At 34.9% G+C, this 21256-nt stretch overlaps 2 protein-coding genes across 2 annotated transcripts; one reads left to right on the top strand and one right to left on the bottom strand.

Annotated features, from left to right (window-relative positions):
* Positions 1–12302: 12302 nt before the first annotated feature.
* Positions 12303–12865, bottom strand: LOC133286332 (uncharacterized). The gene is made up of 2 exons (XM_061483738.1): positions 12755–12865; positions 12303–12686 (listed from the first exon to the last, which is right to left on the bottom strand). The coding sequence occupies exons 1-2, from the start codon at positions 12863–12865 to the stop codon at positions 12303–12305; spliced, it is 495 nt and encodes a 164-aa protein (XP_061339722.1).
* Positions 12866–15494: 2629 nt separating this feature from the next.
* Positions 15495–19703, top strand: LOC133286302 (ferredoxin--NADP reductase, root isozyme, chloroplastic). The gene is made up of 5 exons (XM_061483702.1): positions 15495–15722; positions 15930–15986; positions 16690–17022; positions 17588–17807; positions 18997–19703. The coding sequence occupies exons 1-5, from the start codon at positions 15696–15698 to the stop codon at positions 19494–19496; spliced, it is 1137 nt and encodes a 378-aa protein (XP_061339686.1). The 5' UTR covers positions 15495–15695; the 3' UTR covers positions 19497–19703.
* The last annotated feature ends 1553 nt before the right edge of the window (positions 19704–21256 follow it).

The following is a 21256-nucleotide window of genomic DNA, read 5'->3' as shown; positions in this document are numbered from 1 at the left end:
GACTACATAACAGGTTTTGGCACCCCATTCTGTTTTCCTCGAAATTTTTTGGCATGGAACCGATTGTACACTAATGTACACGCATATTATGACTTGGGGAACATAATTTGGGGTACAAAAAAAGTATTGTGGCAGTTATAAACCATATATGTACATGTATTGGCTAAATGTTGGTTTAGGTACCCGAAACTTGGTAAAGTCATTTAACTCTCTTATGAGTGACTGTTCTAAGTTGCATTAGACATTTTAGACCTGTTGGGCTGTGATTAGATCCAAATTGAAAAATTTCATGGAAAAATACCATGATCCTTCATGTGGTAAACAATGAAAATGACATAAATAAGTAATAAGTACAAAGTTGATAACATTAAATAGTTCAGCCCCTAAACATAATACCACATAAACTACAAATGTCAAATAGGAAGACCAAAGTCAATTACATAACAACATACACTACAAACGTAAAATAAAAACATAAACCCTAAATCTAATCCTCCTCCTCCTCAGACGTCGTCTCCTCGTCATCCTCATCTGACACATCAGCCCCTGCCCTGCAACATCCTCACCTCGTGTATATCCTGGAAGTGTGACGCTGCTATCTGCGTCATATTCCACAGTCTGCGCAGAATCAAAGTCATACCCCAGTAACTCCAACCATACAGGAGTCGTCATGATGATCTCCACCCCGCAGACCCTCGACCTCAGCTCACCCTGTACGTAGCTGAGGTTATGGTAGAAGGCCCGTACGTGTAGCTCTGAATATGGACACAACAGTTTAGCCAAAACCCTAAGATGTGCTCCCTCCAACCAGCTCACAATGTTAAAACCTTCCGCTACAAAAAATGTTGTATCAAGTGATTTGGCCAGACATATGGGTCGGTTAGCATGGTCACGGACAAATGCATCATGAACCAAGGGGTTATGCTCGAACAAGTATCCGAATGGGAGGTAGACAGGAGCAGGCTCTTCGTCTTGTGGCCTTGACGAAGACGGCCGGTCTTGTCGTAGCTTCGTGCGTCTCTCATGTTCCACGTTATCCGATCTTCTACGGCCAGCCATGGGAACAACGGTACCTACAATGCAAGTGGAACCAATATCAATGGACAATAACAATATCAAAAAAATTCACAATTCAATATAAAAATCAAAACCCTAACCTAACCCTAAAATAAAACAGAAAACAAACCATATACCCTAAACATAAAAACAGTAACCCTAACCCTAACCTCAACCCTAAAATAAAACAGCCAACACACCCCCTAAACCCTAACATACAAACAAAACCCCTAAGCCTAAACCCTAACCCCAACCCTAAAATAAAACAGCCAACACACCCCCTAAACCCTAACATACAAACAAAACCCCTAAGCCTAAACCCTAACCCTAGCCCTAACCCTAACCATAGCCCTAGCCCTAACCTAACACATAAACCCTAGCCCTAACCCTCACATCAAACTCAACACCCTACTCCTAACATAAAGCCACAAAAACTCAAACAACCTTCTACCATAAACAAGAAATTAAAAAAAAAACAGAAACCAAAGCATGGAGAAAACAAAAAAAACCAAAACTTAAAACCAAATGCAAGTCAGAAAACGTTACCTATAATGTCAATTTCGCAAGTTGTGAACCAATGATGGTGCAATCGGACCTTCAAGGGGATGAGATTCGGACTTGGTTGAAGAGAGGTGTTCTTGGAGCCTTCTTAATCGACTAGGGTTTGAAAATTATCCCCTTTGCGAAATGGGGGGGTTTTTAAAAATCGGATCTGCGACTTTTAATCGACTAAATAATGTCCTTAGTCGATTAAAAGTGCTCGAAATGTAGTCAATCAAGATGAGGATGTAGTCGATTAAAATTCGTGATTCATGTTTTCTGAATTTTGATCATTTAGTCGATTAAAAGTGCAAGTTGATTCACTAAATGTGGGCAGGATGGTGGATAGTTCTGGGAGAGGGGCAAATTGGTTATTAATTAATTAATGAGGGGCAAAAGGGTCAAAAAGCCCATGTCATACCATGTGTAATTGATATATTTACGAGTTTGGTGCATAGTATAGGATAAGGTCTGATAGTATAAGATCTGATAGTATAAAGTCTAATTGAATTTTAATACTATCTAGCGTTTGACACGATATTGTATAAAATAATATATTGTATAAGATAATGTCATATAGTATTTGGTAATGCACTGTATAATACTATATATGATAAAAGTAAATATTTTTAATAAAAATATCCTTTAATAAAGAATTTATATAATTCTTCAAAAAATGTCATATGATATTATAAAATTTTATTGATCAGTGTATCCAAAATATAGATTAATTTTTATAAAAATAAAAATATTCAATATTTTAAAAATTAATATATTGAAAAATAATTTTTTATTTTAATAGATTAATATAAACATAATATATTAATTTTTGAGAATTACATTGGTCAACGATGTTAATACATCGATCTTTTATCATCCCTTATCCCTCACCCTTAGGCCAGATTAAGTTATACATCATTTTGATGTATTATGAGATTATGTTGTATAAGCTTATACTATACGATGGTCATACCAAACAACTGAAAATGTCATAACGTATAATATAAGTTTATACTATCATGCCTTATATGTCACACCAAACAAGTCTTTAATGTTTCTACTTTTGTTTTAGAAAAAAGTTCTCAATACTCAATGAATTTCAATTATTTTTATGAGTGTGGCAGAAAAAAAATTCTACCATAAAAATAGAATTTTTTTTCCTATATTTAATTATTATCTGAAATGTTAATTTTGCACTTTTAAGTTCTTTTTTGCTAAGTTGGTTAACTAGTGATAAATTTAGAAAAGTGGCGGGTAATATGTTTACACAAGTGTTCTTTCTGTGATATTCAGTTACTTCAATGGGGATGTAATTATAAAAGGTTATGAAAATTAATAACCAGTATCTTTCTATTCATATTCTTCTTTATTTCTCCTCTATTTCTCTATTTTGTTTATTAAACATAAATTCTTCATATCAATTGATATCATCCCCACGAAAATTGGGGGAAAAGCCCATTTATCTAACGCATAGTTTGGTAGTGAAGTCCAAGATATAGGAGACCAAATCAAAATAAAAAGAATGAAACATTTAGGTGATGGTAAGAAATTGTGAAAAATTCAAGTGTTTGAGGCAGTGTCTAAATCTCACACTCAAGATTCAGAACCACATAAATTAGTTTTGGATGTACAGTGACTTCATACCTTGGGACCAATTAAGATGGACTATAAGGGCCTGTTTGGTGTGATGTATAAGACTTGATAGTATAAGCTTATATACTATATGTTATGATATTTTAAGTTGTTTGGTGTGACCATCGTATAGTATAAGCTTATACAGCAGAACTCCTTAATACATCAAAATGATGTATAACTTAATCAGGCCTAAGGGTGTGGGATTAGGCCTGATAAGGGGTTGATGTATTAATATTGCTTACAAGTACAATTTTCAAGAACTAATATATCATTTCAATATTAATATATTAAAATAATTTTTTTAATATATAATTTCTTAAAATATTGGAGAATATTATCTTATACAATACCATACCAAATACTGGATAATATTAAAATTTAATCAAGTCTTATACTATCATGCCTTATCCAATACTATACACCAAACATACCCTAAGAAATTTCTGATGGTTTTAATACAATATGGACAACAATACCAGTTGAAAGGATTGCGTCGAACCTGCTAGGAACCATTGGACAACAGTAAACTTCAACATTGATGCCTCTCTGCAACCCTTCACACCCAGCACTAAGAGGCCAAACTTGGATAGCTTACTTGAACAATTTGCCGAGATTTTTAATAAGAATCAATGGCTTCTACCTTCTCCACCACAAGACCGTCACATTCCCTTGAAAAATAATCAAGAACCTATTAGTTATTAGTGTCCACCCCATCGTTATCCTAAATACTAGAAGGATAAATTAAAAGAATGGTACATGAGTACTTGGATTGTGGCATAATTCGACGCAGCAATAGTCCTTTTTCAGCACAAGTCCTATCCTATCGGTAAAAAAAAAAAAAAAAGTCTAGTGGAATTTAAAGGTTTTGCATATACTAGAGCACTCAACATGATCACCATCAAGGACAAATATCTGATTCCAATCATGGACAATCTCTTGGATGAGTTGTATATGTTATTGGTGGTAGTATAAAAATATGTGTTGTTGGTTATGGTGATACCAATGATAACACAAAATTGCATAGAGTAGAATGCAATCACAGAAAAGTCATCATGGTTATGGTGATACCACACTGGCGCGAACCCGCGCCAGTTTACGAATTTTGCACCGGAGACTACCACATAGCGCTACCTAGCGCTAACATGGCGCCTCCTAGCACCAAAAGTGGCGCCACTAGGCGCCCAAAACACAAGAAGAATGGCGCCATTGTGCGCCCAAAATACAAGAAAGTTGGCGCCAAGTGGCGCCCATAAAGTTGAAGGATAGCGCCAACTGGTGCCAGTTCACGTACAATCGGTTCCGACTTTTGCAATTAGGACAGAAGCGCGGCGCTAAGTGGCGCCAACTGGCGCCGGTTTGCGGGAAAGTTACTCTGTGTTGTTCTGGGGGTATTTTTGGAAGAAAGAAAAGAGGCATATAAATAGAATCCTCATGACAGAATTAGGTATTCAGACCTATTCTACTGAGAGAGACGACGATGGTGCTCCGAGAGGATTCTGCAGATCAAGTTCTTCTACCTTCTCTTTAATTTTACGCTTTTATCGAATATTGAATTTTTAGCCATGATTATGCTTGGCTAGTTATTTTTTATTGTAGTTAGGGTCACGAACCCTATGTGAACCCTTGTTACGATGGATTGATTTATGGTTTTTCGTTTATATAATTATCTTTATCTTTACCTTGTGCGTATTTTATATCTTCTTCGTTAGACTTGATCAATCTAATAGTTGAGGATAGTTTGAGGGTTAGAACCCTAGATAGGAATATTGGGGATTTCATCTTGAAAAGGGGTAAGATAACAATTACTATGCTTGCTAGGAATAGATGTATATTTAATTGCAGATGCTTAAATTATTGAGTTCATTGCTTAATTCTCATGAGGGGTTACTGAGGGATTAGGATTCCAATTGAGGTTAAAGGGTTAAATTGCCAAGGGATTGGAATTTAACTAATTAATTCTAGATAATAATTTATCTGAGAAATTATATAATTGAATATTGTAAATCAATCCAGAGTAAGAAGTGGGGATCATATGGTGAGTGTGTCCTAGCTACAATGCTTTTCTCATTTTTACAAATCATTTCTCTTTTTATTATTCTTTTTCTCACAATTAAAAATACAAAAACAAGTCCTTATTTTCAGTTCTCGATTTCACACAAATCGACAATATTTGTCAAAACCATTTGAAATCATCCATTCTTGAAAAAAACTATTAATTGATATTCGACCCAATCCCTGTGGAGACGATACTCTACTTATCATTATATTACTTGTGCGATCGGTATACTTGCCGGAGAGCATCACGCGCATATAGCACTACCGCGTCCCTTGTGAATAGCACAAAAAAGGGTCAAAAATTGATGGTACATGCAGTTTATTACATTACTGGACTTTGGGGTTTGAACCCATACAAGTTATGATTAAAAAAATGACAGAAGTGTGATAGGAAAAAAAAGAAAAAAGAAATTGACAGTGACATGTAGGGCAAGAAAATGATAGTTTTTTAGGGGTTCAAACCGCTGTAGTAGACCTTTTGATTAATGGCAGTGAGTGATAATTCACTATTAACCAATAAACTAAGGGAAATCATTTTCTCATGTTGTTAAAGAGTGTTTTCTCGTATTGTGAGGCATCAAATTTCATGCTATCCTTTTTTTTAACAAGTGATGGGTCCCATTACTTGTTGTGTCTATTGGATATAAGTGAAGAGAATTGCCAGCTCAACAATGGGGGTCAGCAGTGCCACATAAGTCCTTTAATCACAGAATCTTCAACGGATTTAACCACATCCACGTGATATAACTTAAGTTAGTTATGAAGTTATAGTTAACTGATTATTTACGTAGCTTAACCATTCTTGTGTATATATATGTATCTGATACATTGTAAACATTTACTTCTTCATTTTTTTCTTCAACTCCAGTAATGAAAGATTCAAGTTTTCTTTCACTGATTTCTTGTAATATGGTATCAGAGCTTTCATAGGCTCTGGTATCCACATTTCGTTGCATCTTGTTCTTCAATCTCTAATTTTCATTCTTGTATCGTTTTCTTTTCTTTGAAACGATGGCTAATTTGATTCCATAGTTTCTCACGAATCCTGGACATCCTTTTTACATTCATCGAATGAGATTCCTGCTCTTATTCTCGTTAGTCCTCCTTTGAGTGGAAAGAATTATCACACTTGGGCGCGAGCTATGAGCATGGCTTTGTTATCCAAGAATAAGCTTGGATTCATAGATGGATCCATTATTCCACTGGTTGCTGTTGATCCTCTGTTTGTAGCGTGGCAGCGATGCAACACTATGGTCCTTGCATAGATTCATAGATCTATTAGTCCTTCAATAGAGAAATCAATTCTTTGGATGGACAAAGCCTTTGATGTTTGGCTTGATCTGAAGAATCGCTTCAGCCAATCGGATATATTCCAATTATCTGAAATCCAAGAAAATCTTTATAAACTTCAGCAAGGTGAAATGAGCATCACTGATTACTTCACGGAGCTGAAAACCTTATGGGATGAATTGGACAATCTTCGTTCATTGCCTATATGTTGTTGTGCTGTTGCGTGTAATTGTGGTCTTCTTGGACTTATACGAACCCATAGAGATCAGGATCAAACAGTAAGATTTCTCAAGGGATTAAATGAGCAATATGCTCATGTTAAATCCCAAGTTATGATGCTAGATCCACTTCCTCATGTCAGCAGAGCCTTTTCCTTGGTGGTTCAGCAGGAACGACAATTTCAGTCAGTTCCTCAAGGTGAATTTTCCTTATTATCTCGTTCTTTTACTAATGGAACTAACATTGGCAGAAAAACCTTTGTTGAGAAAGGAAAGTTCAGGCCTAATAATGGAGGTCAGGGACGTGGATCTGTTGGTGGAAATCAAGCAAGAAGCACAAAGATATGCACTCATTGTGGTAAACAGAACCACACGATTGACTCTTGCTATTAGCTTCATGGATTTTCCCTGGATACAGAACTGGAGTTTCTAAACAATATAATGCTGCAAATTTAGTTCAACAATAAACTAATATCAGTGCCATGAACGAGAATAAAGTTAATGAGCAAAATTTAGGAGTGACATTGTCACAAGTCCAATACCAGAAGCTGTTAAGTCTTCTGCATAATACTCCTCTTGAAATGGAAAATGAGGAATCATCTTTTCACTCTACCAATCTAGTTACAGCAGTGAACTCCACTTCCTCACAAATGCAGTCTTCAAATGTACCTTCAGGTAATTATTCCACTTATTGGATTTTAGACTCAAGAGCTACAGATCATATATGCTCCATGATCTCAATGTTTAGCTCAGTTCATAAAATTTCACAAATCTCAATCGTGATACCAAATGGCATTCGTGTAACTACTTCTGTTTGTGGTACAGTTTGTCTATCTGATTCATTGAAATTAGTAGATGTTCTATATGTACCTGATTTCAAGGTGAATTTAGTTTCTGTTTTGAAACTGATTAATTCAATTCCTTGTTGCCTGACCTTCTCCAAGAATTCATGCTTCGTTGAGCAGGTGGATACAAAGAGGACGATTGGTACAACTAAAGTCAAGGGTGGTCTCTATGTCTTTGAGTATCCACAACAAGTTTCAAAGAATTTTAATTCCTTCAATAAGAGTTCAATTCATGTAACTCAGAAGATAAATAATGCCAAACTTTGGCATTTTAGATTAGGCCATTTGTCTCTTGAATGTTTAAGACAAATGTCTAAGTCTTTTCCTTTCATTTGTTGTGATGATGTCAGGCCATGTGATACTTGCCACATCAGTAAACAACGAAGGTTACCTTTTACTGTTAGTAACACTCAAAGTAATAAAATCTTTGATGTTTTAACGCAGATATATGGGGTCCCTTTGCAGTCCCTTCAGTCCATGGACACAGATTTTTTCTCACATTAGTAGATGATTTTTCGAGGTTTATGTGGATAATCCTACTAAAGAGCAAGGCTGATGTACGCAAAAGACTACAAAATTTTATTTTATATGCAGAAACTCAATTTGGTGTTAGAATTAAAGTGGTTCGTAGCAATAATGGGTCTGAATTTCTTATGACAGACTATTACCTTCAAAAGGGTATTGTTCATCAAAGGAGCTGTGTTGAAACTTCCCAACAAAATGGGAGAGTAGAAAGAAAGCATCAACATTTATTAAATGTGGCACGATCCTTAATCTTTCAAGCTCATTTGCCCATCAAATTCTGGAATTTTGCCATTTCACATTCTACACACCTGATCAATCGCATTTCCACTCCCTTGCTTAATAACAAATCTCCCTATATGGTACTATATGACAAACCACCTACTCTTGATCATCTACGAATATTTGGTTGCCTAAGCTATGCAAGTACTCTCACTGTTCACATAGGAAAATTTTCTCCTCGTGCAAGAAGATGTGCTTTTGTTGGTTATCAAGATGGGATAAAAGGCTACATTGTCTATGATTTGAAATCTCGAGAATTCTTCACATCACGGAATGTAATCTTCTATGAAGATTGTTTTCCATTCAAGGACAACACAGGTGCAGAAAATTGTCAGCCTTATTTCTCACCTAATCCACCTAACTATAACTCAACCTATACACCTCAATTTGATAGACCATTGTACCCACCTACTCTCGATGAACCTTTTCTATTGAACCCACGTGATGCTGCATCCCTATCTAATGCACATCCCTTTCAACCTTATCAACTACACTCACCCGCCCCTATGCCTGCACATGATATTACACCTTCATCTGATACACATCCATCTCAATCTCATCACCAACCCACCATTACATCTGATCCATATACTATTTCAATAGAGTTACCTTTAAGACGTTCTAATAGACTTAGAAATCCACCTCAATACCTTAGTGACTTCCATTGTCACATTTCTTTAAGCAAACCAAACACCACCAAACAAACCAAACCAAATCCTTTTCCATTATCTGATGTGTTGTCTTATGAACAATGTTCTCCTTCATTTACTCATTTCTGTTGTAATTCCATTACTCATATGGAACCAAAGTATTATTCTCGAGCTTTTAAGGAAGACTGCTGGCAAAAGGCTATGGAAGCAGAGATTTCTGCCCTTCAACAGAACCGAACTTGGATTCTTGTTGATCGACCAGCCAATAAACACATTATAGGATGTAAATGGGTTTATAAGATTAAACTCAAAGCTGATGGAAGCCTAGAGAGACTCAAGGCACGCTTGGTTGCTAAGGGATACACACAAAGGGAAGGGATTGACTACTTGGACACCTTTTCCCCAGTTGCCAAAATGACCACAATGCGTGTTTTGCTCAGTGTTGCAGCCGCTCGTGGATGGCATCTCATGCAACTCGATGTCAATAATGTATTTCTGCATGGAGATCTTCATGAAGAAGTCTACATGGATTTACCTGATGGTTTTCCTAAGTCAGATCCTCCCAAAATGTGTAAACTCCAGAAGTCTTTATATGGCCTCAAACAAGCAGTCGACAGTGGTATGAGAAACTGACCTCCGCCTTGATCACTTTGGGATATAAGCAATCCCATGCTGATCATTCTCTTTTCTTCAAGAAAGACCACTCTTCATTCATAGCACTTTTGATTTATGTTGATGACATTGTGCTCTCTGGGAATGATTTAGCCGAAAAAAACAAGGTTAAACTGTTTCTGGATTATTGCTTCAAGATAAAAGACTTGGGTGATCTTCGTTTCTTTTTGGGATTAGAGGTAGCTCGTTCTCAATCTGGGATTGTTGTTAATTAGAGGAAGTATGCTCTTGAACTTCTCTCTGATAGTGGCATGTTGAGTTGCAAACCAGCCACAACACCCATGGAACCAACCACAAGACTTCATCGTGCCAAAGATTCATCTGAAGTACTGCATGATCCTCAACCTTATCGTCAATTGGTGGGTAGATTACTGTACCTTAGCAACACTCGACCAGATCTGTCATTTGCAGTACATCAATTAAACCAATTTGTTTCTTCTCCTACTGATCTTCACATGACTGCTGCTAATCGTATTCTTCGATATATCAAGAGTTCCCCTAGCAAAGGACTCTTCTTCTCATCTTCAAATTCTATGCTGCTATCAGGCTTTGCAGATAGTGACTGGGCTTGTTACCCAGATACTAGGAGATCTGTTTCAGGTCTTTGTACTTTCTTAGGAGGTTCATTAGTCTCTTAGAGATCGAAGAAACAACACACAGTCTCACGATCATAAGCAGAAGTAGAATATCGTGCACTTGCTTCCATATCATGTGAAATCCAATGGCTTCGACTTTTACTTCAGGATTTACAAGTCTCTTGTTCCAAACCTGCATCTGTTTTCTGTGATAATATTTCTGCCATCTACCTTGCCAAGAATCCTGTCTTTCATGAACGCTCGAAACACATCGAGATTGATTGTCATGTTATCCGGGAACGTATTAATTATGGCATCATCCATCTCCTCCCAGTTTCATCATCAGCACAACTAGCCAACATCTTCACCAAGCCTCTTCGTCTTCGGCCATTTCATTCTCTTACTGACAAGCTTGGTCTCCGAGATATTCTTCGTCCAGCTTGTGGGGGGTATTGGATATAAGTGCAGAGAATTGCCAACTCAGCAATGGAGGTCAGCAGTGCCACGTCAGTCCTTTAATCACGGAATCTTCAACGGATTTAACCACATCCACGTGATATAACTTAAGTTAGTTATGAAGTTATAGTTAGCTAATTAGTTACGTAGCTTAACTATTCTTGTGTATATATATGTATCTGATACATTGTAAACAGTTACTTCTTCAATTTTTTTCTTCAACTCCAGTAATGAAATATCCAAGTTTTCTTTCACTGATTTCTTGTAATAGTGTCTATGACATGAAAGATGCTATCTCATGTGACATGAGAAAAGAAAAGCCCATAAACTAAAAATCAACTATTGTTGCTTTTAGACGTGCTACCAAATCATGTGTGTCTTTATTTGTCTTGTTTGATGCCACGCAGGACACACTTATTACACATACGCGTTTTAATGCGTATTATTAGTGTGCGTGTTTTATCTCATTAAAACAATAAATAATTTGCCTTAGATGTCATTTGGTAGGAGTATTTATTTTAGATTCCAGGGAATCTGAGGTTGGGAATATCTTTTTTCCACGTTTGGTACACGTATTAAAATTTTTTTCTAAGAGTATCAGATTCGCAGGAGTTATTCTTATGAAGAAAAAAGGCCAACTTAAAATACAACTGGCTCCATGGTATTTTGCGAATACCACTTGGTGGGAATGTTTTGTAATTTTTTTGGGATATAATTAACCTTGTCTTCTTCGTTCTTCTTCTTTCGTTCTTCGTGTAGAACACGTCAACAAAAACATTATTATGCACATCACATTCACATACCTTGTGATAGCCATTGCTTACGATGTGCATCAATCTTATGCTGCTTCAATTTAGCATACCTGTTTGTCTGAAATCCACATGTTATCCAATGGAAAAAGGAACAAGAAAGAAAGAAAAAAGCATCGTAGTTCTGATTTTCTTCGTTTGGATTATATAAGTTGCAAAAGTCATCTTGAGAAAAAATTTCCCTTCCTAGGAAAAAGGAAAAAGTTATCTTCAATGGATCTGAAGTCAATAGCTGTTATCTTCAAAACTAAAAGAGTAAATACCCTTTTTGGTCCCTAGCAATATTAGCGAAATCCATTTTAGTCCCTGACAATGTAAAAGTACCAAATTGGTCCCTAAAGTTATGAAAAAAGGGCCACGTTAGTCCTTCTGTCAACTCCTCCGTCACGGTCAAACTAACGGTGCTCATGTGGCACGTTATCTGCTGACACGGACTCCACGGTGGACACGGTGGAAAGCTGGACGACGACGGTGGACGTGCCACATGAGCACCGTTAGTGTCACTAAGTTATGGCATATTGAAGAGGCCCCGTGCACTTTGTCATTCGATGCCTAACTATGCAATAATATATAATGCCATAATATATTAAGGAATACATTCAAGGCTTTTTTATAATAGGCCATATGATAATACACACAGACAGATTTGAACTAACACATAATTTGTATAACAACAGGAAGGAGTACTCATTACAATTTACTGAAGCAAAAATACATTTGGGTCACTTTTTTTCACTTTTACCACACTAACAACAAACATACAGATCATGATCATACCCACACAAGCACCTAAGACCCTAGCTGACCTATCAACTGTCCTAATTTTTTTGTCCATCCTAACTAACTCCTCCACCATCTTCAGGTATACATCATTCAGTTTTCTTTCCTGCTGATGAAGCTTCATTCCTTGCTCAGTAATCTTCACATCTTGCTCTCTCATCATCATCTCCACATACTTCAACTTGAAGTTAATTTCAGCAACATCCAACTCCACAGTGTGAATTCTTGCTTCTTCCAGTTCCATGGGTTCATTACACATGTCATCTACCCATCTAAAAAAATCACAATAGGGCTTCTTCACCTGAAAAAATAAACACCATGGTTAGCAAGTGTTCCAACTCAATAAAGGAGTAGATTACAAATTCGTACCTTGAAGTTAGGACACCCAAGGAAAGCCCTGTTTGGGTTCCTCTCAGTTTTGGAGGTATAGACAATACTTTGTCTCCCACATTTGCACCTCCAACCAGTGGTCCTTGCCATTGTTCTTCCCCCCATTGATTTACTCCTACTTGACCCCCCCATGCCAGAAGAAACACTCATCTTCTCCCACGCCCAGAAATCCGGTTGATGGCTTAATGTCTTTCGTCGAGTTTCAATCATCAAAGTGCAAACTTTCTGGCGGCGTTTTGCTGTTTACAGATTTGCTCATCAATTTGGGGGATGGAGTTTCCGGTTTAGGGTTCTATTGAAGGCATTTGGGTTTTTTTCAATTTTAGGGTTCATTATTTGGGTTTTATCAATTAATTGCATTCAAGTAAAACGACGTTGTGCTTTCCATGGGTGTCCACCGTCGTCGTCCAGCTTTCCACCGTGTCCACCGTGGAGTCCGCGTCAGCAGATAACGTGCCACATGAGCACCGTTAGTTTGACCGTGACGGAGGAGTTGACAGAAGGACTAACGTGGCCCTTTTTTCATAACTTTAGGGACCAATTTGGTACTTTTACATTGTCAGGGACTAAAATGGATTTCGCTAATATTGCTAGGGACCAAAAAGGGTATTTACTCAAACTAAAAAAATTCCCTTTGTTTTTTTTTTTTGTATTACTGTTTCTGATTTGGTTCTTGCTTCTTTTATTTTTCTGCTTGCTCGGTTGCTTATGGTTATGGTAGTGGAGGGAGGTTGACTATCGATGGGGAATGAGTGGTCTTTGGGTAAACCGATAAAAGTGGAGTTATTTTAGTAAAATTACCTCACATTCCTAATAATATTTAGGGGCAGGATATACTTACCACCAAAATTTTTTACCACCTTTACAACCAACCTAATCACCGTTGATTTTCGTCAATCTAACGGTTATAATTTATTGGATTTATTGAACATTAATAATTAATTAATAAATACAATCTAATAATTTCCAAAATAATTATAACCGTTAGATTGACGGAAATCAACGGTGATTAGGTTGGTTGTAAAAGTGATAAACTTTTTTGGTTGTAAGTACATCCTTCCCCTAATATTTAACAATCAACCGAACATAGCATTAAAAAAATTAACTCAACATTTTTGATAATATTTTGTCCTACCAAATAACGTTTTGATAACATTTTTGAAAAATTCACTTTTTCATCATATTCTTGAAAATCGTGATTCTCGGATAAAAAAAAAATCTTTTCTCTATCAAATGCTCTCTTAGAACTTAAACTGGTATCTAATTTCAAAATTTGAACTATATTATTATAATTATTTTCATAAATAGTACAAAAGTTAACCATCAATTAGTTTTAAGAATTAAGATAAAACAGAGAAAAAGATTGGGAAGAGAAATTGAGAAATTTTAGACTAAACACTACTAGATTTTGAAATAAATAAAAGTGATTCTACTTTATTGTCTAAATAAAATCAATCTTTCTAAACTAACTTTTAAAATATTATTTCGGTATACCAAAAAAAAAATATTTATTTCGAAACACAAATCAATTCTCTTGATATCAATTTTTTTAACACTTATATTTCTATTCTTTGGCACAGTATTACTTATACTTGATTATTAAGGTTTACTTTGTTTATATTTTATGTAATTGAAATCATGAACAATTAAGAAAATACATAAATAGGAAAATAATAATGCCAATAATCTCACCTTTTCCGTCATATGTTTAAAATTTTTCTTTTCTTAACTAATTCGAGCCTATTAGTAATGTTGTTAAAATCGAGATCTTAAATAAAATTCAAAGGAAATTACAAAATCGTAAAACGTAAGATTATAAGGTAAAAAAATCGTAAAAAACGTAAAAGCGTTTAGAATATTAGTAAAATCATTTTAATGAAAAAAATCGTAAAAACGTAAAATCGTAATAATAAATTGAGATTTTAACAACAATGCCTATTAGGCTCTCATGTTAACGCACGTTTTTGCAGAAAATAATGACTTTCAACAAGTTTATAATTGTATGACTACTTTTCAATTAAACTGAGCGCACATTTGTGGTGGAAATAATTGATTTTGGGGAAGATTTTTTTTTTAAGAATATAAAATTGATTATAAATGTAAGATTCACATATTTTTAAAAATATATCTATAATTACATCTCAAATATAATTTTAATTTTATTATTTAAATAAAAGTAATCAATTACAAATGCTTTCTTAAGGTTATGTTTACTGTTTATACATGGTATTTCAAAATTTGTAAGTGATTTTAAATGAAAAAGAAAGGCTTTCATTTATAAAATCATTTGTTTGATTATTTAATTGTTATGTACCTGCGAAATCTTTAGCTCACCTTCAAGTTATTAATCAATTTTTTTTATTAGAAATAGTAATTATATATATTTTGGTTTTGTAATGTTTTTATTATTAAATAAAACTCTATGTATATTCTTTTTTGTAAAAACATAATCTCATGTTATTTAATAAAAAATCATATTATAATAGATATTTTATTCTCTGTATATAATAAAAATATGTTACTCCCATAACGTGAAAAGAAAAGAGAGAAAAAAAAGTATGAATTTAATTTTTTTTTTATATGTGAAAAAATTAAAATTATTTACTGCAACATAAAAAATACTGAACTTTTGATAAAACTCATATAATTTGTTTTCAATGATAAAAAAGAATATAATTGGGTTAAGGAATTAACTATTGCTAGTTGTTGGCGTAGGTGAGATCAATGAAGGAGTGACACTCCAAGGAGCCAAGGGAAAAAACAACCCTTCCCATTCTCCAAAGGATCATAAAACCAAAACCCTTTCAGCAATCAGCATATTATATTAGACCCATAATTAAAGTTCTGTGCTTTTCAAATCACCTTCTCCAATCACTTTTTGAACTAAGATTACTGTAGTTTCTTTGTTCTCGATCTCATCATGATGGCTCATTTGGCCTTGTCTCAGGTAAACCCTTCACTTACTTCGTTTTCTCCACGTTGAAACTCTTTTTGGCTTCCCAGAATAAATGGGTCACCCCAAATGGAATCAAAATTTGACCTTTAAAATTGGACTACAACTACAAATGATTTTTTTTTTTTTTTTTTTTTGAATTTCTCAGTTACTGAACATAATTTAATTAACGAATACTAAGACTTTTGTGTGTTTTTGCAGATGGCTGTAACTGTTCCTGTTGGCAGTGATTTGTCTCTTAGAAGATCTGCGTTTAAGGTGTGATGTTTCCTCTGATTCGTTTTGTCTGTCTTCTGACTTTGGAAACATGGTTATGAATGCTTTTATTATTATTGTCATGTTATGCATATAGATCAAACTGTCTGAAGGATCTGTAGTAATGCTAGATTTTTATGACTAGTTTGATACTTTGATTTGGTATGGCTGTTAAAAAATCTGGACGGAGCAATTATAGAGATTGGTGGATGTTTCTTTCTGAATGAGTTTAGAAGAAACTATATTTTGCTATACATTTGATTTGGTTCATTTCTGTACCTAGAAGAATGTAATGAGCTGAAGAAATATCTGGCAATTATTTTTATTTGTTGCCAAGAGAAGTTTTTGGTTGTTGGTATAGATGATCTTCTACTTAGAAGTGGTGTAACTGGATAATTTTACATTAGAATTCTAGAGCTTTTGATATACGAGGTATTTTGGTTTTCCAAGCCCAGTAGTGTTTTAGTGACCGAGTCTACTTAGCACACTCGTGCGACCTTTATTTCTGAGTTTTACATCTTGTTTCTGTAGAATACAGATAAATGTTTTATTATATCAATTACTTTTCAAAAGGGGAGTGTCTTAAGAATGGTACCGTAGTTGTTAGAATAAGAGATTATGTTTATTTAAATATGTTTTGAAATTTAGCTTCCTGTTTAGGTTATATAACTTGTATTTTTAAAGAAAACTACTCTTGATGTTGCAGGCGTCTAGCATAAACTTTCGGGATAAATCATGGTCACCATTGTTAACTTTGGACTTGAAAGCAAACAACTCCTGTTTGAGAAATCGTCATGTGATATGCATGTCCGTGCAACAAGCAAGTGTTCCCAAAGTTAATGTCTCCCCTTTAGAGTTGGAAGAGGCTACAGAACCTCCATTGAACTTACACAAGCCTAAAGAGCCCTATACAGCAACAATTGTTTCTGTTGAGAGGTTGGTAGGCCCAAAGGCTCCTGGGGAAACTTGTCATATTGTGATTGATCATGGTGGAAATGTTCCCTACTGGGAAGGACAGAGTTATGGTGTTATTCCACCAGTAAGTGACTTATTAGTGATAGTCATTTTATGCTTCCACTCCTCATTCTTTGAGTACTGAATGAATGTGAATCCATAATGATTGATCTTTGGCTTCAGTTTTTTGGGTAAATTAATTTGGGAGAAAGGACCTCATTTTGGATATCTTACAATACCCAACTATGTGTCCTTTCTTAGAGAAGTTTAATATTATTGGCCATTGGCAGAATTTAAGCTGATTCTGACTCCCCCTCTCCATCTTCCATCTCAAAACTGATGTCATATTTTTAGCTTATTAATTCATGTAGAAAGCATTTTTCCCCCTTTCTTTAAGAGGGCAAGCCTGGAGCCGTGGTAACATTGCTCCTTTGTGATCGAAAGGTCATGAGTTTGAATATAGGAAATAATGTCTTTGCTTATTATGCAAAAATAAGACTGCATATAAGGATTGCCCTTACCCCTACCCTGGTTAGTCGGGGTTTAATGGAGAGTGTTTTTTCTTTTGGCGGGATCAGATGTGGGAGTTCAAACGGTTACAATTCTGAAATGATTCAAAACTCATAAATACTCCTGTACATGGTTGGCAGGGTGAAAATCCAAAGAAACCTGGGAGTCCCCATAATGTTCGACTATATTCAATTGCTTCCTCAAGGTATGGAGACTATTTTGATGGAAAAACGGCCAGTTTGTGTGTGCGTCGTGCAGTTTATTATGACCCTGAGACAGGAAAAGAAGATCCTTCCAAGAGTGGCGTTTGTAGCAATTTTTTGTGTAACTCAAAGCCTGGAGACAAAATTCAGATCACAGGTAAGAGCAAACTTTTTTTTTTTCCCAGTACACAGAGCAAACTTCTTTTACCCAGTCAAAGGTTAACGTGATTTCTAATTTCTTTTACAACTTCTTAAAATTCATATTCAAACAAAGTAATGCCTCAACCTTACTCAGCTGAGAGAATTTCTAATCTCTTCGTACTTGTGCATGCTGCCTTGCTGCCTACACGCCTTATCAGAAGGTGTGACAGCTTTGCAAGGTTATGCCTCCTGAATGTGCCTTGCTCTAGTAACTTTTCCTATCTATGGGAAAGTGAGCTTGTTGACTGCTGTTTGTTTGCTGATTAATCAATTGGAATCCATACTGTGAATGGTGGGCTCTGTGCTTAAATGATAGATGGGGCAATTAAGGGTATTTGAGATAAGTTTCCTAATTACATAATGAGCAATGATTTGAAATTAGATAGACATGGTGATTTGGTGTGCCTAAATTCTCCAAACATTTTCTTGCTATATTCTAGTGAACCAGGTTTTTCACAATTTTATAGCTCCTTAAATCTATACATTTGGTCTGTTGTTTAACATCAAACTATTGTCACATGGAGCATGGTGAAGAAAAATGATGAACTAAACAAATAAAAAGAATATTGTAGGGTAACTTACTAGTTAGTAGTTAGTATGTAACTGCATATCTGTGTTGACAACTGACAAGTTTGAGTTAGAAAGTCTTGGTTCTTTAGTCCCTTTCACATATGTAGTTTGGCTATGCCCCTATAGATTTTTGCCTTTTGTTCCACTTTCCATTGAATATAATGGCCATTCTTCCTTCCTCCTTGGATTTACCTCTTTTATTTTGGTTTGTCTACCTCTAATTATAAAAGTTACAATTTTTATTCGTGTTTGTTTATAAATGCTCAGTGTGTGTGTTTTCTCTCAAGACACACACACACAAAGATTATATCTGTGTTTGCGTGTATCTAGGTATTTACACTACAGATATACTATTATCTTAGCAATAATTGATATCTGGGAATTTACTTGCAACTGATAATTGACCTGCAATCATTGTATAATTTTGTGATAATAATCTATGTTATTTTGTAGAAGGAAGGATAACAAAATTGTAAGGTAAACTTATGATGACATAAGGGTTTTCAGACTATAAATGTTGGTGAAAACTTGCTTCTTCTTGGTTAGGAATTAAGCAATGCACAATTTTTTGGCAGGCCCCTCTGGGAAGATAATGCTTTTGCCTGAGGATGACCCAAATGCTACCCATATAATGATTGCCACTGGTACTGGTGTTGCTCCATATAGAGGCTATCTTCGTCGAATGTTCATGGAATCTGTCCCTACATTCAAGTTTAGTGGGCTAGCATGGCTTTTCCTTGGTGTTGCTAATACTGATAGTCTTCTCTATGATGATGAATTCACCAAATACCTTAAGGATTATCCAAACAACTTCCGCTATGATAGGGCCCTTAGCAGAGAGCAAAAGAACAAGAATGGAGGCAAAATGTATGTTCAGGATAAGATTGAGGAATACAGTGATGAAATCTTTAAACTCCTGGATAATGGTGCCCACATTTATTTCTGTGGCCTGAAAGGGATGATGCCTGGGATCCAAGAAACAATCAAGAGGGTTGCTGAACAGAGAGGAGAAAATTGGGAAGAGAAGCTTTCACAACTTAAGAAGAACAAACAATGGCATGTTGAAGTCTACTGATATTCTGTAGTGCAGAGTAGTCTCCTCTGTCTTATAAAAATTAATGCATGCATTTTCTTTCTAATGATTGTTTTGATTAATAATCTTCATTATGCAGCTTGAATAGTTGTACCTGTTCTGTATTAGCAAATTACAATGAGATATTGTCTTCTTCAGGAATGCAAAGTTGAAAAACCAACTCATTGGTTGTGGTAGATACATGTTTGTTCCACTTTTGTAAGGGGTATAAACATGTTTTATTTTGCCAAATTTTGAATTATTGTTAAGCAATAAGGATTATAGCCCCCTGGAATTTCAGCAGTACCTAGAATAATATATATATAGAGGTAGGATCATTTGTGTCAAATTTGAAATTTGACACCTTATCTGAAAGCCGTTAGATCAAAAAAGATCAACGACTCTGATTTGTAAGCATGTGACACCGTTGATCTTTTTTCATCTAACGGCTCTCAGATGAGGTGTCAAATTTGAAATTTGACACTGATGTCAAAGGATCCTACCTCATATATTTGAAATTTGACACCTCATCTGAGAGCCGTTAGATGAAAAAAGATCAACGGTGTCATATGATTACAAATCAGAGTCGTTGATCTTTTTTAATCTAACGTCTCTCAGATGAAATGTCAAATTTGAAATTTGACACTGATGTCAAAGGATCCTACCCCTCTCTCTCTCTCTCTATATATATATATATATATATATATAAAACATTGTGTAAAGGGTGTTTGAACTTTAATGATGAACCATATATGAGCTCCTTCAAGAGCAAATGAAATATAGGAAAATTGCTGAAGCGTGTCAGCTTACCAAAATGTTGGACTTAGAGCATTTTGAGGATTGCATATTTATCATGATTGATAATTTTGTTTTCAAAGTAATTTTTTTTCCAGGTACATTGATGATCTCCGTTAATTAAAACAAAATATAGCTAACTGCTAGTTTACATTATATTAACTGATAATCATGCATATTAACTGAATTTAAAGAATATAACTAACGATGTATTGATTAAACTAAGGGTTTAATATTTCTTATGTTATAAGGAGATAAATTTATCACGTACACAAATATAAAAGTATGCGAAATTTATGTTTTCTCTTTCTTTGTTCTCTTTATATGGATTTTATATATTTTTATGTGTGTAATTTTTTTTTATCTTCAGAAACATTAATTTCTTTTAACTAAATATTGAAACTAGTGACAAGAAAAATATTGTATCCATTATTACAAGTCAATGCACGTGCTATAATATTCATTTTTAAGGGGATTATTTCCCACAATAATATTCATAAAAGAGAAATTGGAGCTCGACTTTTTCCAAAGTTCTAACATGTGGACCATTACTGTCAACAACTTTTTATACTCTAAACAAAATATAAATGAATAAATTTTATCATTTAATTCCATTTTAACATTTCTCTTCTTAAAACGCCGTGCGTGTAAAATGGAGATCACGGCAACAACGAGTGGGAAAAAATAAAGAGAAGAGATTTTTATTTTAAGAGACAGAGAAAGTAAAGAAAATAGAAAATAATAATGAGTATAAGACAAAGGAGAGAGCGGTGACATTGACAGATAGTCACAAAAGCAATTTCCGTATCTTCGTGAAACAAAACCTACTCAAAGTCTCAAACTCTTTTGTCACGCAACATTCCCTTTTTAATAATTTTATTTTATTTTTGGTAAATAATAATTTTATTTATTTAATTTCTCTGTCACACTCATTAATGGATCCCATTAAGAAAAGAAAAAGAAAAGAT

The sequence above is a fragment of the Gastrolobium bilobum genome, unplaced genomic scaffold (genome assembly GCF_033153095.1).
Source record: "Gastrolobium bilobum isolate Gb01-03AN ecotype WA unplaced genomic scaffold, APGP_CSIRO_Gbil_v1 utg1891, whole genome shotgun sequence".
Classification (NCBI taxonomy): domain Eukaryota; kingdom Viridiplantae; phylum Streptophyta; class Magnoliopsida; order Fabales; family Fabaceae; genus Gastrolobium; species Gastrolobium bilobum.
This window is presented reverse-complemented; position numbering and strand designations above follow the sequence as displayed.